The 26331-nt window shown below is 38.6% G+C and overlaps 1 protein-coding gene across 1 annotated transcript in view; it reads right to left on the bottom strand.

The window, feature by feature from the left end:
• Positions 1-4772: 4772 nt before the first annotated feature.
• Positions 4773-26331, bottom strand: part of gucy1b2 (guanylate cyclase 1, soluble, beta 2) — a 24206-nt gene continuing 2647 nt past the window's right edge. Inside the window, exons 4-16 of the mRNA XM_062445499.1 lie at positions 24951-25111; positions 24263-24362; positions 20493-20627; positions 19136-19239; positions 18878-18979; positions 17652-17745; positions 17005-17201; positions 16405-16528; positions 16173-16321; positions 11225-11371; positions 5831-5985; positions 5444-5625; positions 4773-4972 (exon numbers count right to left, since the gene is read on the bottom strand). Of these exons, the coding sequence (XP_062301483.1) occupies positions 4773-4972; positions 5444-5625; positions 5831-5985; positions 11225-11371; positions 16173-16321; positions 16405-16528; positions 17005-17201; positions 17652-17745; positions 18878-18979; positions 19136-19239; positions 20493-20627; positions 24263-24362; positions 24951-25111 (1850 nt within the window). The remainder of the gene's footprint in view (positions 4973-5443; positions 5626-5830; positions 5986-11224; positions 11372-16172; positions 16322-16404; positions 16529-17004; positions 17202-17651; positions 17746-18877; positions 18980-19135; positions 19240-20492; positions 20628-24262; positions 24363-24950; positions 25112-26331) is intronic.

Raw genomic sequence — 26331 nt, 5'->3', positions numbered from 1 at the left:
CAGCAACCTTTCAGAAAACATGAATGAATCAGTAAAAGCTGAAGACACAACATTTCAGGAAACACATTAACAAAACCGTGAACACAACAACAAAACTGGAAGTGTTTTGACCCTTATTGTACATGGGTCATTTTCAATTTATACTTTTAACTTCTTTGCAGTCTTGTGTTCAACATTTTGACATTGTAATGTTGAAAGCATATTGAGAATAACATTGCAATAATAACCTTCTTTGAAGTATCTCAATATTCCATTCTTTCAAACTCAGCATGAAATGTATGTATTGGAACTGAGAAGAAAAAGCAAGTATCAGAAAACAGCAAATGATGACCTGTCAATGGGGTCAAGACAGGGGTACAAATGAGTGGCAAGGGCAGTGTCAGTCAGCACATGCACAGGTGTTTGCTTCTGAATAGTATCACTGACCAAAACTCTGAATTGACTTAGGTTCTGTCCAATCTAGAAGAATTGTCTCCACCTTTTCCATTCTGTGAAAAGTTTTGAATATTTTCATTTTGGGCATTATGTGTTCTCACTTTTTGTAACATAAGTTACAGTATATCAAGTACATATTATGATATTATGAATATCATGTAAATTCAGTGTATACATTCGTATACATTGAACATGAATTATACTATATTGGGAATTATAGTATAGAAGTATATTTACTAGGTAATAACATTAAATTACATTAGAAATAATACCGAAAATGATACTTGGAAAATGGCAGAACGATTTATTTTCAAAATGTAAGGTGGAGATAGCTATGAATATACCAGATATAGCTCAATTACATTTCTGAACCACAGCATTACTGTAGAAGTTAAAAGGGCTATGGACAAAGCTAAATTGAAAAATGCATCTGGAATTGAAGGTATCCCAAATGAAGCTTTAAAATCTCCACAAGTCTTAGAGGTCCTCTTTTATCTTTTCAAGATATTCTGTGAATATGGTATGAATCAATTATTAAGCTTGTTCCACAGTCATCGAATAATTAACCCAGAATACCCCTCAATTATAGGGGCGGTGGCCTCCTTAGTACAGTTTACAAAGTGTATTCTAATATAATAAAACAACAGGCTCAGGCATTATAGTTAGAAATGGGGCAGTATCTTGTCTATTTACCTGCTCTTCTGGTATTTTTCCACTCACCTCATCTCTGCTCCACTCTGCCAGTCAGCCACACCCACCTCATCAATCAACTCTGTTCATCTGGGCACTCAGGTGCTCCTCATCTGCAATCAAGCCAGTATATATACTCCCACTGCCTGCTCACTCTTTGCCAGATTGTTTTTCATGCACTACATGGGATGCTCCAGCACTCTTCCTTGGACAGATAGTTTTGCTGACCCTGCCAGCCTCTGTCCCTTCTGCCTTGATGTTTTCCCAGTAAAACACCTCAGCTGCCTGTCCCTGACCACGTGTTCTGCCTCAGTACTTCCTGCTTTCTGTTTTCCTGTCCCCATTTGGCTGTTGGGTATTCTGCTACTACAACTTAACACTGAGTTTCCCTGTCATCTCACCTGTGGATCCCTGTGCATTAGAGACTTACCTGGCCAACATATCAGTCTTCAGTCTTATTGTCCCCCATTAGACTATTGCATATGTGAACTTCCCATTCTGTCCCTAAAAACTGATATCTGTCTTACGAGCTGTAGCTTGCTTCATTCCCCCTGTTATCCTTCATGCTTGCCACATTTTGCAATAAAGGTCATTACCAAGTCTAGCTGTGGTGTTTGTGCTACAACTGGGTTTCTACCTCCACCCGTTTAGTCTGAGAAAGAAACTAGAATTGCCAAAGGCAAACACACTTTCACATATCTTGATTTTCAAAAAGCGTTTGATTGGATTAAGAGATATCTGCTTGCCTTTAAATGAATTAAAGTGGAGGTAGATGCTTTCAAATCCAGACCATGTGTATTTACCTGAGATCAACATGTTTACTGACTTTTTTTTTTTTTTTTTTTTTTTACACCTTTTGAATAAAACAAGGTGATAACCTTTCTCCAACTCTGTTTGCATTACTTGTAAATGATTTAGCTCCACAGATAAAGGAAGCTAATATAAGCGTATGCTTCGATGAGTATTAAGTGTTTTATTATACACAGATATAGTTTCACTGACTGGGCCTTATCTACAAAATGTTACATGTGGATGGTTTGGGGTGTAAGTGGAGATTAGCAATTAGAGCAAAACACAGTATATCTTAAAAAAGGTATGAAAAGAAGTACAAATGTTTTGATTCATTAACTTTAGAATATTTTAGTGTATATAAATACTTTGGTTTCTTTCTTAAGGAATTCATGATCTATGAGGTTGATATTGGGGCCCTTGCTGACTGCTAGTAGAGCTTTGGGATCAGTTATTGACAAACTGAAAGTATGTAATCTTGCTGTTCTACATCCCAACTTTACAATGCATGTCTCTTCCCCCACACTGAATTATGCTGCAGGGGTGTAGGGTTTAAAAGAATCTAAAAATATAGACACCATACAGAATAGAGCTATAAGATGTTGTCTTGTGGTTCATAGATTTACTCTGATCCCAGCAATTCAGGGAGACATGGCATGAGTACCACGGTCCATAGAATGAAAATATGAAATGATCCGACTGTGTAACCATCTAATCAAAATGGCAGAGGACAAAATAAATAAGAAAGTATTTATGTGGAACAAATCACACAAGTTATCCATGGGCAAATGAGCTTTACTCAATTTTCAAGGAGGCGGATATGCTGTATATCTACAGGAATAATCTGTGCTATAATGTTGACTGCATTAAAAATAAGCTTTAACTAACATTTTTCAAATCAAAAATTAAGGACATATGTGCATATCAAACAGAACTGTGGCTGTTCCATCTTGTCTCCAAAAGCCAAAGATCTGTAGTTGCACAGTTGAGAGCTGGTATCTGGCCATTGAAGTTGGTCCATTCAAAGACATTCCAGAGGAGAGTAGCCTGTGTGAGTTGTCATTTGATCTGAAAGTGAAAGATGCTTCAGTTGTTTCTTTATTTTCTTCCTTTAATACTTGACAGTTTATATGCTGTGCTCTGGTGCTGGCTTATTTGAATGCATGGTGTCTTGTGAACCCATGTGGGCTTGGCATACAATTGCATGCATGACACAGTAATAAAAACTTCATTCATTCATTCATTTATTCATATATGTGGAACAATGTGAATCATAATTTATTCAATCATATCTGGATTATATCTGCATATGACACTGTGCCACACTCTCCTCTCTCCCTCTTCTCCTTTTCTCCCTATCCTCTTTTCTCTCTTCTCTTTCTCTCCCTTTCCCTTTCTCTTTCTCTCCTTCAACCCCAACCAGCCAAGGCATATTGTCACCCACCCAGAACCCAGTTCTGTACGAGGTTTCCTCTTGTTAAAAGGGAGTTTTTCCTCGCTGCTGTCACCAAGTGCTGCTCATGTGGGAATGTTGGATCTCTTTAAATTAAATTAAAGAGTACAGTATAGACCTGCTCTATGTGAAAAGGGCCTTGAGATGAATTTTGTTGTGATTTGGTGCTATATAATTATATATTGACACATTTAAATTGACACGGGTAAATGGGGTTAAGTTTTTAACAATTGTCCTGGACAGGTTTGTACCAATTGCCAGGCTCTCTTCCACTCCTCCAATTTGAATGAAACTTTCACATTAAAGCTAATGATGAGGGAGAGAGATGGATATACATCAGTCTGTATTATGGCTGAGGTAATATTTATTTTTCTCGAGAGGAAGAGAGAGTGAGTACCACACAGATGAAGGTAAAGTTTGGTCCAAAAATAAAAGCCCTATTAATTGGGATCTATTAGATTTATTATTTAAAGCTGAATTTACAGTGATGTTTGTCTGGTCTTGCAGTGCAATTCAGGGGCCGTACACTGCAATCATGAAATTTTATGAGTTAAAAAATGTACATGTAATGAATGCCGCTTTGTCTTCTTTAATAGATGCAGTCAAAATAATAGTTTGTAATAGTTGACACAAGATATATTTTCCACCTGCTTTGCCTTTATCTCTGTGATCAAATGATTTGTGTTTGACTTTGCAAAATGTTTACTTTGCTATATTCAATATGTATTTTTGTCTGATTTTAAACTGATATTTCATGAAACTAAAATTTAGATATACATTTTTAAAATAAACATTCCAAGAAATTGAATGAAAAATAACTGGTAGGTGATGTGGTATGCTATTTGAACCATCTGTATATAGGGAATCTATACACCTATCTTGCCTTCTTCTGGAGCAGAAGAAGTCATGGCCCCACATAGCTTTTCACCTTTTTCAACATACACACAGCATTTATTTATTTTTTGAGCCATTGTGTGCAGTACTTTGGATGACAGGTAAGAGTAAAGTTAAGGAGGTTAGGTGACCATCAGTAATTGCTTGGATTGAGTCTGGAATTGATTTAGAGATAATTGTGGGCAGGTTGGCTCCTATACTGAGCTGTGCAGGTTCAGGACAGGTACTGGTTTGCAAGACTGGACCTATGTATATATTATATTATTATACCATATTTGGACAAAGTGACTTTGTGGTTCAGGATATCACTTACAGTATCTTTGACAGTAACTTTGCGATATAGTGTTTGTGTGGTTTGGGGTTGAGCGTCCCCTGTTACAAAGATAACTAATCTAACTCAAAGTAGCCTCACTGTTATCTTGTGTAATTGTAATTGTAACAAACTCAGCATATTTTTCTGTGGGTGGAGCACTTACATCTCTAAGCTGTAAGACACTGAGAGGGTTCTCAGTCAGAGTAAGACACATAGTCTGCTGTTGGAATGGTTGGCAGGTATGTTGTTGCCGTCCTCATTGGTCTCATATGGTTTGGTGATGTCCCAGGCAAATGGAGTGATTCTGTCTAAGTGGCTGGGACCTGGGGCAATGACTCCATCTGAGGATGTATCTCTCCATTCAATTTCAGTGTTTCCATCAGTTTGTGTGTCAGGCTCTAAATAAAAGAGAATGTTTATGATTCAATGAACCACTGTAACCACACTTGAAATTCTCTCATCTGCTACTCCTTGATGTCACAAGTTCCAATGTCTAATAACACACTCACCATATACAGCAACTCATGATGTCTGGATGTATAGTAATCTGTTTAAAAACAAGGGGTCAAGTTCATGTATTCCTTTACAAATACATTCTAACATGACCACCTCCCTTTTTGGGGTTGCTCTGACTGTGCTTCTGCTATGCAGCTTCTAATAGTTGATTAGGTGTGAAGAAAACTGGATAGTTTGTTTCCAAAGCAGAAGCTCTATACACCTAACCATCTGCTCATCACCCATCTCACCTAACCTTCAAGTTAGTTGATGGTTAGATCAAGGCATAAATCACTGTCAAGGTATATCGCTGTAGTCACTTGGTTGGCTTTTGAGGTAAATTTTGTCACCTCAACCATCACATTTGTTCTTACCTTTCTTGGTCTGGTCATGAAGGTCCTCTCTATAAAGACAGGTCTGTCCAACTGCTTTTCCCATGATGCAATCTTCTGACATCAACAGGTTCCCGAGTAGGAAGTAAGTGGTCATCAGGCCTTTACCCTTCACCTCAATGTGCCCGCGCTCTTTTATGTCAAACCCCGCATCCTTCAACTCGCTTAAGAGGGGATTGGGTGGGAGCACAGAGTGACACAGAAGTGTATTAAGTAAAGTGTTGAGCCACCTCCCCTCCCACTGTACAAAATCTAGCCACAAAGTATCTGTTATAACATTGATACGCTGCTCCACACAAAAGCCTTCGAGCTAGTAGACAATGTCACAGTTGGCGGGGCTGAAACATACGCATGCATGCAAACACACACCTATATGTGGAAGGGCTGAGGTGAATGTGATCAGGGACTCCATGACTCTCCATCCTGGAGGCAGTGTTAACTGTGTCTCCAAACAGGCAGTAGCGGGGCATCTTCTCCCCCACCACCCCAGCTAACACTGGGCCGGTATGGAGGCCAACACGGATCTGAAACATACACACCATGTCAGCACATATATGCTAGCCAGAAAACATGATCACAACAGTTGTCTAAATTGAGACATAAACCTGAGTATAAAGTATGATGTCTGCTCCTGCCCTGCTTGTCTGTTCTCTGAGGCAGGATGAATGTAAAGGCACATCAGGGTATACATTTCACTTGAGTGAGCTATTCAACTGCCTGCCTCTTCTACTTTAGTTTTACACTACACACCTGCATATATATAGTCTCAATACAGTGAGCAGGGACTGGCCTGGAATGCACTGTCAAGTGTGTTCATAGTGATGATGTGTTTGGTAGAAAGTAGTTTGATGAAGTGTGTTGACAGTGAGATCTTAGGAGTTTATTTAGATGGTGCTGCTCCTTTTAATGTTGGTGTGTTGTGTATTTTTTGTGTGTATTTCACTATGCTGTATTCTAACAAAACACCATTTGGTTGGCTTTTCCACTCCAATATGGATATGTGTAACTTTACCGGTGTGAACAGGAGCAGATATATTAATTAAGCTCCACACTGATAGCACTGTCCAGATCAACACTACAGTGTGGAGCAAAGCCCCAAATTCCAGACTAGCTGAGGAGGCAATGCAGAGGATGCAGGGCTGGAGCCCATCAAATGAAAAGGAGAAAGTATAAGCCCTTTTTCCATCTATCATTATGAGAAATGTGAGGTCTCTCTGTGCTACTCAGAGACAGTCTGAAGATCTGAAAATGAAAGATGCTTTAGTTGTTTCTTTATTTTCTTCCTTTGCTGCTTGGCAGTTTATATGCTGTGCTCTGGTGCTGGCTTATTTGAATGTATGGTGTCTTGAGAGCCCATGTGGGCTTACAAGACACCAGAGAGAATAAATGGATGACCCAATGCGGGAATACATTCAGGACACTAACTCTGCTTGGTCACTGGCTAGCCAAGAGAGACTGAAGACTGTAAAAAGCAAAGAAGGGGGATTTCAGTACTTGTGAACAACAATATGGTGTAATCCTGTACATTACTGTTACTGTGAAAGAATGTCTCTGCATCCCACACATTAGATTGAAGCCATGAGCTGTGTCTATATTATCTGCTGAGGAAGTACACACGTGTTATTGTGGATGATGGACATCGTTTATGGTGGTTGATTTATATCCGGAAATCAGCTGCTTCCGACATAGCGTGTGATCAACTCTATCACTACTAAATTACAAACTCGACACTAAAACGTGGTCATTTCAGGGATTTTAACCACACCAACTCTTTCTCCCACACTGTCAACTTCTCTTGTCGATTCATTAAGTGCCCCACCAGAGAAAATATAACTTTGCATTTACTGTATGCAAAATGTGAATCATGCATACATCCCCTCACGTCCCTTGGCAGATCTGACAAGGAACCTGGTACTTCTCACCCTCACCATAAACTCTGGTGTGAAGGGATGTGTGGTTTGGTATGAAAAAGATCACATGATTTAATATTAAGCGGATTCATGCAGGGACATCTAAACAGGGCCAATGTGTTAAACATCCTCCAACTACACAGGGCTCACCCCCTCTCAGACTGCGTTCAGACCGAACATTCCCATGTTAAAACAGTGCAACAGGCTGCATTTAGTGGGGATCATGTTGTCCTGGTGTGACAATGAAATACAATACAGGGAGTCCACGTGGAGCAACCAATCTATACACCAAAACCAAACAGTAACTGTAATAGACTGAAGTTGAGGCCAGTGCAGAATAACCTTAAAGTGTATGACAGCTGCCCATTCAGAAAGCATCATCTCTTTAGAAATACCAAGACATACATTGTTTTCAATGAGTCATTATGGCCCCAATCTCTAAATGCATGCTCTATAATAAATGTTCTCTTTTAATAAGATCTGAAGTAGCTTTGATGTCTGCCATGTGAGCATTGATTGTCAGCTGTGATTGACAGTTGACCTGCTGAGTCGGACTATTGTCGCAACAATGCCTTAAGTTTAATGTTACTTGATCACAATACCTACCATGTTAGTTTAATTTAGTTAAAGTTAGCCCAAGTGTGCATTACTTGGTCTTCCCATTAAGCTAGTTTTAACTTGGGTCCGAGGTAGTAGGGCATTTTCCAGAGCAGGGAAGGAAAATCCTCACACTCCTTATTTGGAGGGTCCTTGCTTCAGGTGGAAAATATGGTGCCAACTGTAGACTGCAACTCTAAGGTTCAAATTGGCTCCAATGCAAATCAATGAGTGACGTCACACCCCACTATGTCTATTTGTATATACAGTCTATGGACAAAATGCTACACAACAACTTGTAATACAAACAGTAGTTTACAACTTATCGTAGTTTTTGTCTTTCGTCACTGCAATCACTAAGTGAACAGCAGAAACAACAGGATTCATGTTAAAAAGTAATCCACCAGAAACAGTATGTGCACATGCACATACGTGATTAGCCAATGCAAAATCTTGTTGGATGACGTCACATTGTATTGCAGCAGAATTGGTTCAACTTTTTACCCTGTGTTGTTTTGCCCTAGTACTACAGAGGCCTGTACTATGAAGCTGGATTTTCTCTTATTGAGGTAAATTCAGGGTTAACCCTGGCTTTTCCGTCCCACGACGCTGGTTCACTTCTTACCGGGGTAAATCACCATGGTAACTTATGCTGAACGGCTAACCTACTCCGGAGCAGGTTAAGTTCTGGATAAGAGATCAATGAGTATAAAAGCACCGCCTCCTGACCAATCAGTTCTCTTGGAAAATGGTCTGTCCATTCATAGAAGATCCTGTCGACATTGGTGCGTGGATCATGAGAGGTTAAAACTAAACGAAAAGTACAGATTTTAATAGTTTAATATTCAACATTCATTTGACATTCAAAATATAAACCTATTATGCGCTTCAACCATTTGAGTGAATGATGTCAACCCAACTGTATAACATACAGACTAATATCTCTCATGTGCCATCTCTATACTGCCTTCTATAGTCAAAAGCACATCGTAAAACTGGGCTCTCTGCTCACCGTGTGAAAATGTTCCCAACAGGTACCATCAAAGGTGTGCTGTGGGGCTCATTCACTATAACTTTACTGCTCATTAGACAGAGGTAGAGAGAAGTTCTTAGGGAGAAAAAAGGCAGACAAGGATTTGGCTTTCAACTCTTAATTCTCAGAAGACTGAGAGAAACCCCCCTAGAGGGATGGTAAATTCATTAAAAGAAACCTATTAGGGTGACGAATATGGGAGGATTGTGACACATGCGGATGTACGTACAAATACTGTGTTGTGACGTAACACTTTTATTGATATAAAACATAAACTCATCTAGGTACCACCTTCTTTTTGGTTAGGATTTGTTAGTTGTCTTATTAGTAATCAGTCTCAAAGTTCTTGACCTGACGGTGACCTCTATTTACTGCAGTTCAAAGGAAACCACAACTACAAGTTTTTAGGATATATGAAGCAATAATAATAGCTAAATGTCTTAGGATACATAATAAATCATAATATAATAAATAAAATAATTAAAAGGCCTATAAATGATTGGTCAAGAATAGTGGATTGTGTATGACTGAGAGTAAGTGCTTAGTGCCAATACAATACCATATGTAGTGGTAGTGAACACAGCCCCCAGGCTTGACTCCTCCTTTAACCCAAGTCCTAATTGGGGCTAAATTATATAAGACACCTGTTCACTTTGTTCACCCTCTTGCTCCTGCCATGTGCCCTGGTCAGAGGTTTGTAGGCCAATATTTTATTACCAGAAAGGTGCTATATTCTCAGATGGCTAACTTTGACTAACGTTTTGGCTTCCCTGCTAGTGCCTCCTGCCCGTAGACATTTCAGTAAGACACCTGTTGGGTTTGTTGTTGGATTATGTCTCATATACCTGTGTGCAAGGCTCACCCAGGAGAACGATCTGGATGGGTGGGCAAGTGTGTGACCCTAGCACCTAATAAAAAACAACCCAAAAAAATGTGACAGTTTGTACTTGATGTTTGCAATACTAATTTCACTACATTCCACATAGAACAAGCCATGATATATTGAGTGTATTTGATATATCGCTCACCCCGACACCTTTGCAATCCAGGCAAATATGTTTCTTCCTCTTAGGAATCAAAGATTAGTATAACAATTAAAGAATAGGCAATTGTCCTCCTACAACTGATACTGAACTTTATAAAGTACCTCTTCACCCTAGTGGGATCCACATTTGCAAATGTTAACTACTTGCAACTAACTAACTAATGCAATAAAACTGCAAAAGACAACCTACTCTCTGTGAATTCATCTTTAAATTTCCACAACAAATATTCATTTACAAAAGTATTCATTTTAATCATGTAAACCCTGAAAATCTGATTTTTATTTTATTTTTGTGAAAGAAGAGACTTGAAATTGGCTGAGAATGGAGGAAGTGACATACATTTAATACATGACTGACAAAGATGAAAATGTGTATCAGTCAGCCTGTGGTACTTCTATATGTCAAGTTTGTAGCCAGCAAATTCCTGGCAACAAGACACAGTGCAGAGGAAAAAAGCAAACTGCAAATTCAGTGGGCAGAAAGTGGAACTCATCTGAGGCAGTGCAGCAGGTGAAATCCACTCTCATGCATGGATATATTGCGTGCCAAGTGCACCATGTAAGAGGTGTCTTTGGGCTAGACACACCTGCCCAGAAGAGAGGGCTGCTGGTAAAAGAGATATGGCAGCAGGAAGAGGCAGAATGACTCAATTCAATTTTATATAGTGCTTAATCACTACAAAAGTTATCTCAAGGCATTTTTCTTATAGAGCAGGTCTAGACCTTTCTCTTTAATGATGTGAAAAGGCAAAACAGGCCAATACAAGATAGGAAAACCTTGAACACTGAAAGCATGCCTGAAAGGATCTTGGGGAAATGGAAGGATGCAGATTTCCTCATCAGAGTGATCTACAGTGCTCTTTCAAGTCCCAACAGCCTGAGCCAGTAGCTTGGGGATGACAACCCTACAACACATACTCACCAGCCAAGATTGGCCTCAGGACGCTACACATGGAGAAACAACCAGGTCCTTTCACAACTGACACTAGTTCTGGAAGAGTGGGAGACTAACATCAATGCTCTCTCTCCCTTAATCCCTGGCTTCTCAAACAAAATGGACTTTGTACCAGCAGGTACTCATAGACAAAATAAAAATGTTGCCTCTCATTCACCTGTTGTACTTCCTAAGCCACAGTCCAAGATATGAATTAGTATGGGTAAGAATGCAAAATCCTTACCTGTATGGGTTTGCCCGTTACAGGGTTGATGACCTCTCTGGCAGCTATCCTCATACCCAAAGCAAAGTTTGCAACTCTTTGAGCATGGGTTATTGTAGGGACTGGAACACCTCCCACCACCATGTATGCATCACCAATCGTCTCAACCTTTGGGAAACCAAGGGAATTCAACCAATATGTGATTAAGTGAAGTGATAGTCAATTGCACAAATAACCATATACCAGATAATACCAAATATGTAAGCACTGTTTCTGTTGGTTTTCAAATGCTTATTAATATATGGGTTTGATAGCTGATTCCATCTTGAATCAGATTACAAGTTAATAAAATACCAGAATTTCCTGTGATATGACAATAATCAATCTTGATCTCTTTTTTTAATGCACTTATACTAATTTCATTTTCAGTTAGAAGCTACATTATTATGTACACAAATAGTTTTTATGCTTTCTCATGACTATAATATTGTCAGGAAACTCATCCAGTACAACAGCGTATTTCATTCTATTCCACACAAAAACCTTCCTTGTTTGAACATGAATATTCTTTCATAATATTATCTCAAATATTCATTTCAAAAACACAACAGTATCTGTCCTAAACGTCGTGGGGAGATTACAATTGTCCATGTGACACGTCAAAGATATGGAGGATTTTAAATGCCTAAATGACAATAAATAAATACAACACACATTGTTATTTGCATTTCTTTTTGATGTATGCATTTATTGTGTCATAATTAAATGAAAAACAGTTATATTACAATTATTTAGATTTTTATCATTTATAACTATCTATCTATCTATCTATCTATCTATCTATCTATCTATCTATCTATCTATCTATCTATCTATCTATCTATCTATCTATCTATCTATCTATCTATCTATCTATCTATCTATCTATCTATCTATCTATCTATCTATCTATCTATCACAAATGGAGACGAGACTGGCTACAGAGAGGAGGTCCAGCAACTGGCAGAGTGGTGCTTGGCCAATAATTTGCTGCTCAACACCACAAAAACCAAGGAGGTCATCATAGACTTCCGAAGGAACAAACTCACATAAACGGGGATCAGGTGGAAAGGGTGTCATCCTTCAAATGATTGGGAGTCCACATCTCAGAGGAACTTACCTGGTCCATGAACACCAAGGCAGTAAAGAAGAAGGCCCAGCAGTGACTACATTTTTCGAGAATTCTCAGAAAAAATAATCTAGAACAGAAGCTGCTGGTGACCTTCTATCGCTCCTCGATTGAGAGCGCATCACAGCGTGGTACGCTGGGAGCTCGGTTACAGACAGGAAGGCTCTGCAGAGGCTCAGAAAGACAGCCCAGAGGATTATTGGCTGCCCTCTGTCCTCACTAGAAGAGATCTCCAGCTCCCGCTGCCTCAGAAAGTCCAGATCGATTCTCACAGACTCCTCTCACCCAGGACATCATCTGTTCCACCTGCTGCCCTCTGGCAGATGTTACAGGTCAATGAAAGCCCGCACCTCCACACTCACAAAGAGTTTATTTCCCTGGGCCATAAGAACTTTAAACAAACAATGACCTTGTGCAATACTCTTGACCGCTGCTTATATTTATTCTTTTATTTATTCTATTTAATTCTATTGATTTTATAAAGTGCAATACCCTCCTACTATGTCATTTTTTTTTTAGCTGCGTGTGTGTCTTGTTTTATCTGGTTGTTGTTTTATTGTCTCAAAAGTACAAATGGAGTGGCACCTGTAATCTCATTATATGTTAAATATAATGACAATAAAGCTTTCTATTCTATTCAAAGTGCTTTTACACTACACGTCACATTCTTCCATTTACACACATTCATACACTGATGACAGGAGCTGCCACACAGGGTACCAACCTGCTCATAGGGAGGAAACTAACATTCACTCACACATTCATTCACCGTTACACCGAACAATTTGGGGTTAAGTATCATGCCCAAGGACACATGGACATGTGGACTGGAGGAGCCAATGTTCCGATTACTGGATGACCTGCCTTACATCCTGAGCCTCAGCCGCCCAAACAAAACAGTTTTGTGCACATCCACAAAACCTCAGTGGAGTAGGTGCTGGGTACCAAATATCAGCTACATATATCGAGTACCTCCCACACACTAAATCTTTTTCTCTATTTGCAACATTTTGAACAGGTCTTCCTCTGGCAAAGACCCACAGGAGGGAACTGAACATACACTATAAATGACCAGTCACATTGCCTACAATCACATTCACATGTGTTGAAACAATTACAAATATGATGGAGCAGGGTTGGAGACCACCGGTCCATTATATTGAACTAAGGAATATCACATGCCAAGTATTCATAAAAAGTCCTAGAAGAAATAGTACAGGAGAAATGTTCATATACAGTATATAAATATACACCTCGGTAGGAGTATAAGGTTAGAGGCACTGGAAACAAATGTACAGTACAGGCTCTAATTACTGGATAACCTACAAGAAGGGTTTTAATATCGGAGTAAAAAGATGGTCGAAAAGTAAAAGAACGTCAGGGAACTGCTTACGGTTCTGGTTTTTGCAGGATGTACAAATGTAGGCTACAGGTGATGCAAAGCTTCTCTAACCAATAACAACATCATGGTAAATGGACTGTACTTATATAGCGCTTTTACACTACTTGTAACAATCACCCATTCACACACTGATGACAGGAGCTACCACACATGGTACCAACCTGTTCATCAGGAGGAAACTAACCATTCATACATCGTTTGCGCAGCCAGCGGGAGCAATTTGGGGTTAAGTATCATGCCCAAGGATACATTGACTGGAGGAGCTGGGAATCGAACCGCCAATCTTCCAATTGGTGGACGACCGCTCTACCTTCTGAACCACAGCCGCCCCCCGTAACACATCAGACAGTGTTACAAGCAGTACAATTATTTGTAATATAGAAAATAAACAAAAAAAAAGGGAGTTTGGTTTTAAGTCTTAACTACTTTATTATTTTAAGTTGCAAGGAAAAAAGGAGGCAGTGTACAAATCTATTCGCGTCTTGTTCACTGAATGTGAATAGTGACAGCACAACAAACACCAGACTTTTCTAAGCTTAAAATAGATACTTCCTGCTTTCAGTCGTAATTAACATTATACACCACAAAATCCATCCATCCTACGGTCTTACACTAACGCATTCCTAGCTATCTATCTTGTAGACATCTGTTAGCATTAGCTAATTCCCCTCCATTAAACCAGCTGTTTACTCTAAGCTATCGCTAGCTATGTTACACTTATTAGTTTAGCAGACAACACCAAGAATTTGGCCGAGAAGATCCTCTAGGTGTCAATTTGAACAACTTCCTACAACACAATCCATAAACAGCAGACAATCGCAAATATGACTAAATGCACAGTAAATAGTAGTGTCCCTTCAGTTGGCTGACCAACACAGGGAAATTTCCATGTGAAAGACTGTCACAGCTGCCATCAGCTTATGCCAGCCAGCAGATACAGAAGAATCAGCCAGCTGATATGATTTCTCCAGCACCACCACCATCACTTCAGTGGAACTGAACACAAAGCAGAGATGTTTCAGCAGTCGCCCCCTCCAACAGATGAAGGTGTTTTTTTGTGAATATTAAAGTTATTCAGTCTCTAACAATAGTATGAAATTAATTAGGACGCAGGCTTTGTGAAAAAATAACACTGTTTCTTGTCCGACCTCCACAGTGCTGTGTGGAGTAACTTTGAGCTAATTAAACCCAGTGGGAATGACTTGCTAGTTTATGATTGAATTCAAACTCCATGATTTCATGCATTTTAATCAAAATAAAAGTATAAGTTCATTTAAACACTAATATGGGGCTGATGGCAGCTCTGTGTAGACAGATCACTCAGTCTTTAGCAGTACCTGGTGGGTTCAGTACTACACATTTGTCTCAGAGCTGCTAATAACAGAACAGCTCAAAGTACAGTAAAGAATCATGTGTAAAAACTAGAATACCAGTTAGAATTTGCTGAAAAAAACATTACCTAAATCTCTTAATTTGCTAGATGGGTGGGTGCTTAGATGCTGTTAAACAATGTTAATATCCTGTGATAGTTTCTGCTAAATCAAAAACTATGATGGAAGTCACAATCATGGCTGATTTCAATTTCTCACTTGGAAAAAATGTGTTGAAAGCAATGCATCCTACTGCACTTCGGCTATTCACTCCCAGTGTTTGGAATTATTCCATATCTCCATTGTCCACCATTATAGAAAAAAAAAACATAGACATAGAGTCAATGGAGACGTCACCACTCTCCATTAATCACTCTGATGCCAGCACTGATAAACTCTGTCCATGATCCTTCCCCCGAAGCTGTGATTGGACATTTGATTGTTTTTCATTTTGGTATTGATGATGTGTCATCACTTGACGAAAAAAGCTCCTTTGCACCTCGTCATGAAAAGTAATGACATGTTTTGTATTTAGTATTGGAAGGTATATGCTGCTCTCTGCTGGACAACACTGAAATGCAATACTGTGTTGTGATTTGATTTCAATGAGGCATGGGAAATTAATTTCACAATGAAAAACAATTCATTCAGTTATTAAAGACAAAAACTCCAATTGATCATCACTAGAAGTGTGTGGCGACTTATTTATCTGCAGAGACCCTGCGCTCTGCCTGTATTTTCTTATTATTTTGCTGTGTTCGGCACTTCTGGGCACCAGCCTTTGAACAGTGGGTGTGTAACCTAATAAGGACGCGCAGTGTGTGACATTGGGACTCATAGTGTAGCGACCAGGTTACATTGTTGTTTCCATCTCTCTCCTCTACTTCTCTTTAACCTATGTTTTGCATTTTATCATGACACAGTAAATGTCTACATCAACACAAAGAAACATTTCTTAGTTTGATTTCTCTTCATGTAGGCATTTAACACCTTTCATACACAGGAGACACACTTCACTATAAATAATACCTTGTAGATGTTGTGTATATTGGTGAGTCGGTCGAACCTGGAGTACATGGAGTTTAGCATGTGAACAATATGAATGGGCTCACAGGCAGCACAGATGTTTGTGAAGGTCACCACGTCACTGAACAAAATAGTGCACACCTCAAATTCCCCTAAAAGAAGACAGAAACTTTGACAGAGCAACAGAAGGATATGATGAAATAGACAAGGTGTTTGATTAGATAGACAGACTGACCTGCCTCTACGCTTTTCCCATCTTTAAGCTGATTGGCTATGTGGCGTGGCAGCATGGCATACAGCAGAGTTTCTGATTTCTCCTTTTCAGCCTCTAGGTGACGTGAAAGAATTCTCAATTCCTCCTACGGACAGACATACGCAATATGTATTTCTCTATGTTTGAAAATAATCTATAGTGCCATACAAACCTCATATTTGTAAAATTTTAACTGTTTGTACTGTATCTCTATCTATATATCTAAATATATATATACAGATATAGAAATAGATCTACACACATACACACACACACACATCCCAATCTTGTGTTAAACCAAATGTTTAACAAAAAATGCAGTGGGCACCTAGATATGTGGACTTCAACACAAAGCAACAAAAAGCAGTAACCATTGAAAATGGTGACTTCTGGAGAATATGAAAATGAAAATCTGTACAAATATCGATTACAATGTTATGTGAGCCCAAAAAATGATATATCTCCAAAAAGGATGACACAAAAAATCACGGCAATGTGGCGTGTGTATGTGTACATTTTGGCATTTACTTTTGGTAACAATTTTTTGCCAGAATTCACAAAAGACTACTATTGCTTTCCTACTTTTTTCCTCTCCAGCTGGTTGGTCAGCTCCATCTCAGCTAGGCGTTGCTGGTTGAGGAGAACCAGGTCTCTGGTGACATCATGCTGGGCCAGGTCAGCCAGGTGGAGGCCAACATTTTGAAGTTCCTGGAGACTTCGTAGCTTCGGAGAACACAGGTACAACATACAGCCAAGAGACTCCATCCACAACATCTGACCTACAGATACATAAATAGCATACAGGTTAACTATATATTTTTAGATGTTGCAGAGTTGGGAAAATGCACTGACAGGCTTTGACCAATTGTATCTGAATGTCCGTCTGTGTCCCACTGTCCTTGCTGATGAGTCTGTCTAAATAAGTTCTCCACTCTCTTTTGCCTGCTTTGCCCACAACTAAATGGGTGTAAAACTCCAACATCTGAAGTACATGTCAAGGTACCACTTGAGGGTCAACCTGGATAAGAATTTTATTTTGTCTCTTCATGGGAAGGGATGCCCACACTGAGATTTGTCCATCACCATGACAATCATGTAGTGCTGGAGACTCAGATATGTGGAACCTGGGTGTGACCCTGGGTGTGTGGTAAGCCTTTCCCAAAAGTGTTTCTACTGTAGAAGATAAAGAGATAGGGTGTTTATAAAATGTGTTGTTTGTCAGAACACACCTCTTAGTTTGAGCGTGGTGTTTTTCTCTTTGGAGCTCTTTAAGACAAACTGACTGTTGATGAATTTCCTGATGCTGTCAATGGTAAAAGTCACCTGGAAGACAGAGATAGAGGCTGTACAATACCTGTTAAATGTCTACTACTGTTCACCTCTATGTTTAACTGCATTACACAATTCTCTATTAAAATTGTAATCCACTGTAATCAAACCCAATTGATTAAGTTTGCCATCTCCTACAACCATATCAAAGCTTTATTAAGTAGCTGCTAATACAAACCCAGCATTTCCTACTGCTGCAAGTTCACATTGACATCAGGATGCAACTTAACTATCTTAAAATGGTGTTATTTAAACATGAACGGGTTCAACAATCTAATGAAATGGTGTACAGTTATAATTAAGATAAACAAATGTGATACAGAGGTGAGGCAAGAAATATCTAAAGAAGACTACTATATATAAGCAACAACATACAACTATCAGCTCCAGGATGCTGAAAGAACTCTGCTGGAAAGGTAGTCAGATTCTACGTGAGAAAATCATGCAAAGAGGATCTGACAACTTTAGGGCAGCAGCTGTACATTGTTGAAGACATATATTGAAAAAACACTCTTGTTCTGAGAACTCCACTATTGGAGTTCAATGAAAAACTGGAAAATTGGACCACTTATAAAACATCAAGGACATTACTAAAACCTCTGTACAAAGATTTTAAATTGTGCTGTAGACAGGCACAAACTGTGTGCATTTCTATGGTGGAAAGTGAAATCTTGGAACACAGTTCACACTATTGAACTTCTTGCTATCACATAAAACGGGAAAAAAAGGGATTGTAATCTTTAAGACATATTTGCTGATGTATTTTCTGATTGTTTGTCCTATGTAGTTTCCAGAAATGTTTTGGTTTGCAAGTCTTAGCTAAAATGTTAATATAGTGACCTTGACTAAGTACTTGCTTTGTCATGTCCATGCATGCATACATCTGTATTAAGATGTGCAAAGGAAAGTGAACTTATTATTTTAGTACCTCCTGTGGGTTTAAGACTCGTAGGTGCCCTAGAAGCTCAGGGTTGTCAAGCCCCTGAGAAATGCCAGAACTGATAGCTGTAATTCTATCAGCTGCAATCTTCTTTTCACTCCTGATAGAATTTATTCTACATTTCACAAAATCTCACAACTCTATTACTCTTGCTCTGGAACTCTTGGCTCTATGACTGCGGTTTACCTGTGGGTGTATAATGGTGAAATAGTGATCCACTGAAGCATCTCTGGCCTGGAGACCTGGAATGAACTTCTGTATATTCACCCCTGTTTGCTTTACCTTCAGCTGATAGACCATCCAGGACAGAAACAGAGAAACACAAAAATATGTAGTATTATGATTCAACAGTATTGGTTTGAGCCAAACCAAAACATTTGAAGTGTTTTTGAGTAAAAACAATCTCACAAGGCTATAAAAGCACACAGATGAGTGTAGCCTTACATTTTCATCAAAGATAATATGGAAGGGAAAAGCATTGCAGAAAGCTTTCTCTTCCATCCATAGCTTGTCAGGGTAACATGGACTGAAGATACACTGGAGGCTGCCTGGGAAATAAATCAAATAAATCAACTCCATCAGTGTTGAATAAGCTATTCTTAAAACATAGTTTACTAACCTAGAAAATCTACAGGATCTGGTTGAGTTGTGTTCCAGTGTCTTCAGGAAAGTGTTTTGTGTTTCACCAGGCACATATCTAATATTCTGTAGTTTAGAGTTATTTTGAATTTTCATTCTTGTTTTACAAGCATAAAAACACATTTGCAACTCATTTATATGTGCTAATAGATGCTTTGTGGCTGTTCCTTACTCTTTAATTGCTGTAACATTCCAGGTTGTCTTTTATTTAATTGTCCTGAATAGTTTCAACCTCACATCTAAATTACAGTTAAAAGTTTTTCATTAAATCAAACCTCATAATTGATACTAATTATGGTCTGCATTTTCTGTATTAAATATATTTAAATTCACTTATTACCTCTGTATAGTAGTTTTTATTGGGAGTCTGCCCTTCCTGTGCATCTAATCAGCAACATATATTCTATACTGCTCACTCTCCTGAAGCCATTTCAGAACCATTACTACTGACCCTGCAGATACAGATGTTTGCTGTGATATTGGCCAACAAAAGAAGACAGTTAGTAGCCAGAAAAAAACCTGCCACCCTCCCATTCTCACTTTTCTTTTCTTGTCTTCTTTTATCTCCTTCCCTTGCTTGGAAAGGCTGTTGCAAATGATGGAGCTTGAACTAGATGCATCCAGATCTGAGCTACCCAGCAGTGGAAATACTAAAGCTGGGTGGCAGCAAGGCTGAATGGCTGATACTATATTTAGCAAAGCTAACAAAAAAGTATGTAGTATAACAACATTGGCTTTATTTCATGAAATATGGCTACAGTTATCAGAAGGTATAGTTGCAAATTCATTATAATGCATGAATAGTAAGAGTCAATTATGGTCATTATTTTGGAAATACACTGATGTTGATATTGACATCAGACCTAAATGAGAAAATTGACATCAATCACATTTCTGTGTTAAATGCAGAGCTGGAGTCGGTTAACCTTTATCAGAAAGAACCACAGCCCTGATCAGGTCCCAGCCTTTCTTTTCTCCAGCCAGGGACACACACCTGTCCCTCATTCTTCTGAAAAATGCCTTTTGGGGAAAATCACAGAAAACATATTAGAGCCAAGAGTCAGAAACACACAGGATGTATACATATGGAAACAGACCATGCACATACAATGACAGACACCCACTTCACTATGACTAGAATGGTCCTGGTGTCTGGTCTCACTAGCTTGGGTGGTCTGTTTGACCAGAAACACAACATGCTCCTTCTTCCCTGTCCGTTCATCTTCTTCTGACTGACTGACAACCACCATGGTCACCTTGCTGTCAAAGAAATCTCTGGCAACTGCTTCTATGATACCTGCAGAAAGAGGGAGTAAAGAAGGAAAAGCTACGAGGATAGAAGATGGGAGGTAGTGAGAGATCAGTGTGTGGTCAACGATTCAATAGCTACCTGGAACATGTTTCTGCACATAAGCAAACATGCACAGATTTTGTTCAGGACATTTGTGAGTCTTTGTTAAGAAATAACTCATTATTCTGCATGGTGCTTTGATCATCATGAAAAATGTTAAATGCTGCTAGCACCCACAGCTTTCTTGTTGACTGAAACTGATGCCAAATAGCGCAGTGTTTCTTCTTCGCTGGTTTTCTGTGGCTGACTTGCTTGTCTGTCCTCCACACATACCCAGTAGGAGGAGAATTACCCGCTCTGGCATTTTATTGTGGACAAAGGTATTTGCAAAAAACAGCTGGGAACTCCTGCTGTGGATGCGTTTCATTTTTGCTAGAATTTAGCCGGCTTAATGTAGACATATTGTAGCAAGTGATGCATTGTGCAGCTAGGTTAGGACAAATGACTCAACCTCCAAAGTGGAAATGGCTAACAAAACAATACAATCTCAGCCTGAATCCAGTGAAATTATTCAGTTCAGTTTTATTTTCAAATAAAGGTTCAAGTAAAAGTTCGAAGTAAGTGTTTGTCAGATCCCCAAACAGCATCTGAAACCCCCTCCACTCACACATTTATAGTTGTTTGTCCCCAAACCCATTGTAGCGGACACAGCATCGGTACGGCTCAGAACATCATCTGGTCAGAGTCACCTTTGACCCTGAGATGAGTAAATTGGACCAGGTTTGATATAGAGACTGACATGGTCTCTCTCTTGGACAAACAAAGATCCATTAACATTCCATGGAGCAACCAAAAGTGATAAGAACTACATAAAAATAACGAAAGACAGATTTTGGTGTCTACTTCGGACATCATAATTTATCGGAGAGACTTCACTCCCCTTTCTACATCAGATCAGAGTCACACAGACCGCCGTCATAAATTAAAAGACACTGCATATTCCTGACTTCCCCCTCTGTGTCTCCTGAAACCACACAGAGCATGAAAGTGGGAAAATTAGTGATAAAGACTTAAACAAGAACATCTTAGTAAATAGTATGGTTTAAACAATACCAATTACTTATATCAGTATCAATTACCTAAAGAAACCTCCATTGTAACAGCTATTACAGCGATCACCGATAAATGGGTATTTGAAGAACTGTCATTATACTTCCTCCTTTCATAAAAACAAATGTTGGTATGAGAATGTTTATTTAATGTGAGAAAATGTTACATTGATTATGTATGTATGTATGCTTACATTATGGTGATAATCAATTATCTATCATGGAATAAGTAGAATAAGAATGTGATCATGCTTGATCATATTAATCCTTTTCAGGTTTTAGTGAATGGCAGCTTGATGAATCAAGTTGATGTTATATTAATGCCAGAATGATACATCCTGTGTTTCTGTGTTACTATGTTATAGTATGCATTTTATAATCAGGATTAAATACTGAATGAATGATGATGATGAGTTTCACGGTAAAAAGCTGGAAATTAGATCCTCAAAGTAGCTGTGATGAACCTGATTGGCTGACACACAAGCCCTCCCCAGGACAAAACCCAGCTGCACCCATCTGACTAGGCTTTTTTGACTTGACTTGGCTTTGCGTTGTTTCAGGTTTTGCTTTGTCCATCTTTTCTTTCCTTCACCTCACACATTTTTACCTTAGTCAGCTTATCATATTCTTTTAATCTTCAGTTATTCTTTATCTAAGTCTTCTTAAGTTTTTGTAATCTTGTAACTTTTGTCAGCAAACGTACAGAGAAAAGGCCCTTTAAGTAAACACGTCATTAAGTTTTGCAGTCAGCCTGTTTTTGACCATTTTGACGTGTGGCCAACGCTGAGATCTCTCCAGAAAGTTATTAAACAGTGAACTAGTTAAATTGGACTTTTCCTCCATCTTTCATCAACCTGTGAGAGCTTTTTGGGCAGACAAACGTCTGTCAATCCTACGACTCATCATAATTGAGAGGGACAAAGTCTGCAGGCAGACAACCACCGGACCAGGCAGTCGGAGAAACGGCCAGCCGAACCGGACCATCCTCACAGCTACCCGCCCGGACCTGTGACGCTCTCTGAGATCTTCCACTTGGTGTGCGTACACGTGGCTCTGAAGGACGGACAGCTGAGGCCCTCCATGGATGAAAGTAGGATCCAAATATTGCTTTAATCAAGGTTGATGTCAGATCGAGTAATTCAAATTTTCTTTAAAAGTAAAACTCAGTAAAACTTACACGTTTTCTTAGTTTCCACATAATTACATATCATTCATTTAAATTCATCATTCACCATCATCTTTCATTCATGTCACTATATCGAGTAACCATCTGTTGAATTCATATTGTATTGCAAACTCATCACATTTATTACATTACATTTATTTATACATCATTTATAAGAAGTGTGTAGTTAATATAATCCATAAAACTCAATTGTGTATGTCTATTCTTTGAAGCTTTACAGGGGATCTATTGAACAGTAGAGCCATGAACTTTAGATATTTGACTGATTCAGAAATGTATCGATTTATTAAATATTATGATTTATTGATTAATTGGTTAATCAAACAACCAATTCAATATTTCCGGAAAGTTTCCGGTGGTGCCCCTGATTGTGAGAGCTTTTTAATAATTTATTTTAATATCTTATAATATCCATGATTTTGCTACACCATTGTGATTAACAATCATGTCGACTTTACAAAGTAATTGTCCAGTTATGTGGAGGTGTCAAATTGGCAGTCTTTACATTTTTCTTTCAGGCTCTCTCTTTCCATTCTTAACAGAAGTATTTGGTCACATGGACACAAGTGAGTGCAACACCATGCCTTCAATGAGAGACTGTCAAAAAGTGTGTCTTTCCTGTGTGTATATATACAATTCTACAACCCATTACTTCAAGACTCCTAACACAAAAGAGAAGCTCATGAGAAATTAATTAATTTGGGATATGTTTTTATTGTGTTTTATTAGAGAAGTGTGGGGCATTTGCATATTTTGTCAGACATTACTATAGCAGGATCGCCCTATCTTCCCCAATTTCAAGCAATCATTGATACAGATTATACAGAGAACTAGTTTCATGATATGAGCTCTCTGTGAGTTGCAATGATCCACATAAACTCCAGTGCGCTGTATGTATGATCCTTGTACACTGGGAAGATATAAATGGACTCAAGGACACATTTTGTAACTGAAAATAAGCCTCAGTAAAGAAATATAATGCTGCACAATGCTAGTTGACTTTCTGCATTCCGTAAACACTCGCCTTGGACAGGAATGCTTGCGATGCATTCTGGTTGATGTAGGATGTTCATCCATCCAATACTGAAATCTAAAGCCTGCTTTCTCTAGTTCACCTATTTCAGAAATGATTTCTACTACATAAGTGACCTAGTTAACTTAATGTGATAAGATGTTGGGTTTAACTTCGGGGTGTGAGGTGGGCAAAGGCCAACAACACAAAGCAAATCTAACAAGACGGTTAATAATTCAATGAAAACAAAGTGCAAGAAATGATTTCCTGAACTCTTTCCTAACTAACTAGGACAGGAGAATCCAAGATAAACAAACTGACAATGCACACTTACCAGGTACAATATGGTACAGGCCCTTCCTGTCAGAATAGTAGTGAAGTAGTATGTTTCCATCATCTGTCATCTCTACTCTGAAAGATGGTGCATTCATTTCCTTAAAAACAGGAAGGGTTGAGTTAGATTCAGTGTAAGGAAGAACAAGAATATAATTAAAGAGACACACACCAATTAACTTTATAAGGCAAAGTTCCAGTGGTGGAATGTAAGTACATTTACTCCACTCCACTACATTTCATAGGGAAATAGTACTCCAATACAATATTATATAATATACATATATTTAAGAGCTTCAGATCAAGATTCATCTGCTGACCCTTTGGAGGGGCCCCACCCCTAGATTGGGAACCACTGGACTAAACTATCTAACTGTATATAAAGTAGTGTAAACTAGCTCCACCTCCAGCAGCTACAACAGTAACATGCTGCTCTAACACTGATGCTTCACTATTAATAATATAATGATGTCATATATAATTATATATTGGCCCCTGGGCACAGAAGCATCTTTGGTGAGGACATATTTTGCAGGTCAACAATAACTATAAAGTAGAAAATCAGAATTACATATGATGTAGTTAGATTATTTTATTTTATTTGCCATTATCTTGTTTGTTTTCTTTTAGGTTTGAGAGGTTGTTGGCTGTTAAGATGCTAACAGAAATAATGACATACACAAGCATACCTGATAGGACAGGGCCAGGTAACTATGGAGAGCATCTAGATTTCCTATGAATTCAATGAGATTTCCCCCAAGTGTCCTTAGCATGGTGTCATAGCCTGCTTGCTTACAGAAAATGAAGAAATGTTCTCCAAAAAGCTTCAGTAACACGTCAGCAGGGACATCTGAGATATCAAAACACATACAAGACACTGTCACAGACATTTATAGATATTATATTTTTTTAAAAATACATCACATATCATTTTGTAGAATGGCCTCCCAGTTTACACCTGCTTGTCTCATTATACCTCTGGCAGCAAACAGATATTCAATTACAGCCTACTCCCAAAAGTATGTCCAGTCTGGATAATGAGACTCTTGGGAAGAGCTTAGTACCCCGTTGACATGCCCTGAATAAACAATTCTTGTGAAGTTTTACACATCTGTTCCCAGCGGCCTACTGTTTCATCATCTGTCCATGGATCTGCCAAAGATAAGCTAAAAACTAGTCACCCTTTACATATACATAGTACACCATGATACTCTGGCTATACAAGGTTTCTTTTATGCTAACATGATGAAAAAATGAACAAAATTATCACTAAAATACTGATTTAATAACCTCTTCAATGGGATAAAAATGAAAACAGAACCCAAAACAACAGTCACATAGTGATCCTTTACAGACTACAAATAACTAACAGTAACTCTTGTTCTGTGCAAAGATCTAACCGGTTCAAACTGGCAGCAGCATGCATCAGTCACATCTGACATGGGCTCAGAGATGCCATCTACTTTACTCCACTGGTAACACAACTTCCAACATTGGCTTCTGCTCTGCATTGGTTAGGATGGTCTTAAGTAGGAGTGTGTTGGAAGGATTTACATCACACATGTATCACAAGGTATAACAAATTTGAGTAGTCAATAATGATTCATGAGTAATAGTGTTGAAGTGGTTTTAAATGTTTCATGTAACGAGCTGCCTCTGCATGTCAGACTGTCCACCTCACCGCCTGTTTTTAAATCGCGTCTTAAAACACATTTTTATTCTTTGGCTTTTAACTCAGTATGAGAGTTGTCATTTCTGTCTGTTTCCACCAGTTTGTGTTCTTGCTGTGTTGTTTTCATGTTATTGATCGTACAGCACTTTGGTCAACGGCTGTTGTTTTAAATGTGCTTTATAAATAAATTTGATTTGATTTGATGTATTATCATCTAATTTTAATGCGGGATGCCCATCACCACTATATCTGCACTATATAGACATCACATTGCTTTGTACTTATCATTATTTATTAGTGTATTGTATATGGCTGAAATTCATAGACTAGGTTGGATCTTAGGAGATACTTGAACCTTTTTATACACAAAATGTTCTCTACTATGATTTTAAAGACAT

The sequence above is a fragment of the Scomber scombrus genome, chromosome 24, assembly GCF_963691925.1.
Source record: "Scomber scombrus chromosome 24, fScoSco1.1, whole genome shotgun sequence".
Lineage (NCBI taxonomy): Eukaryota > Metazoa > Chordata > Actinopteri > Scombriformes > Scombridae > Scomber > Scomber scombrus.
The sequence above is the reverse complement of the archived record's forward strand: the minus strand, read 5'-3'. Positions and strand labels throughout refer to the sequence as shown.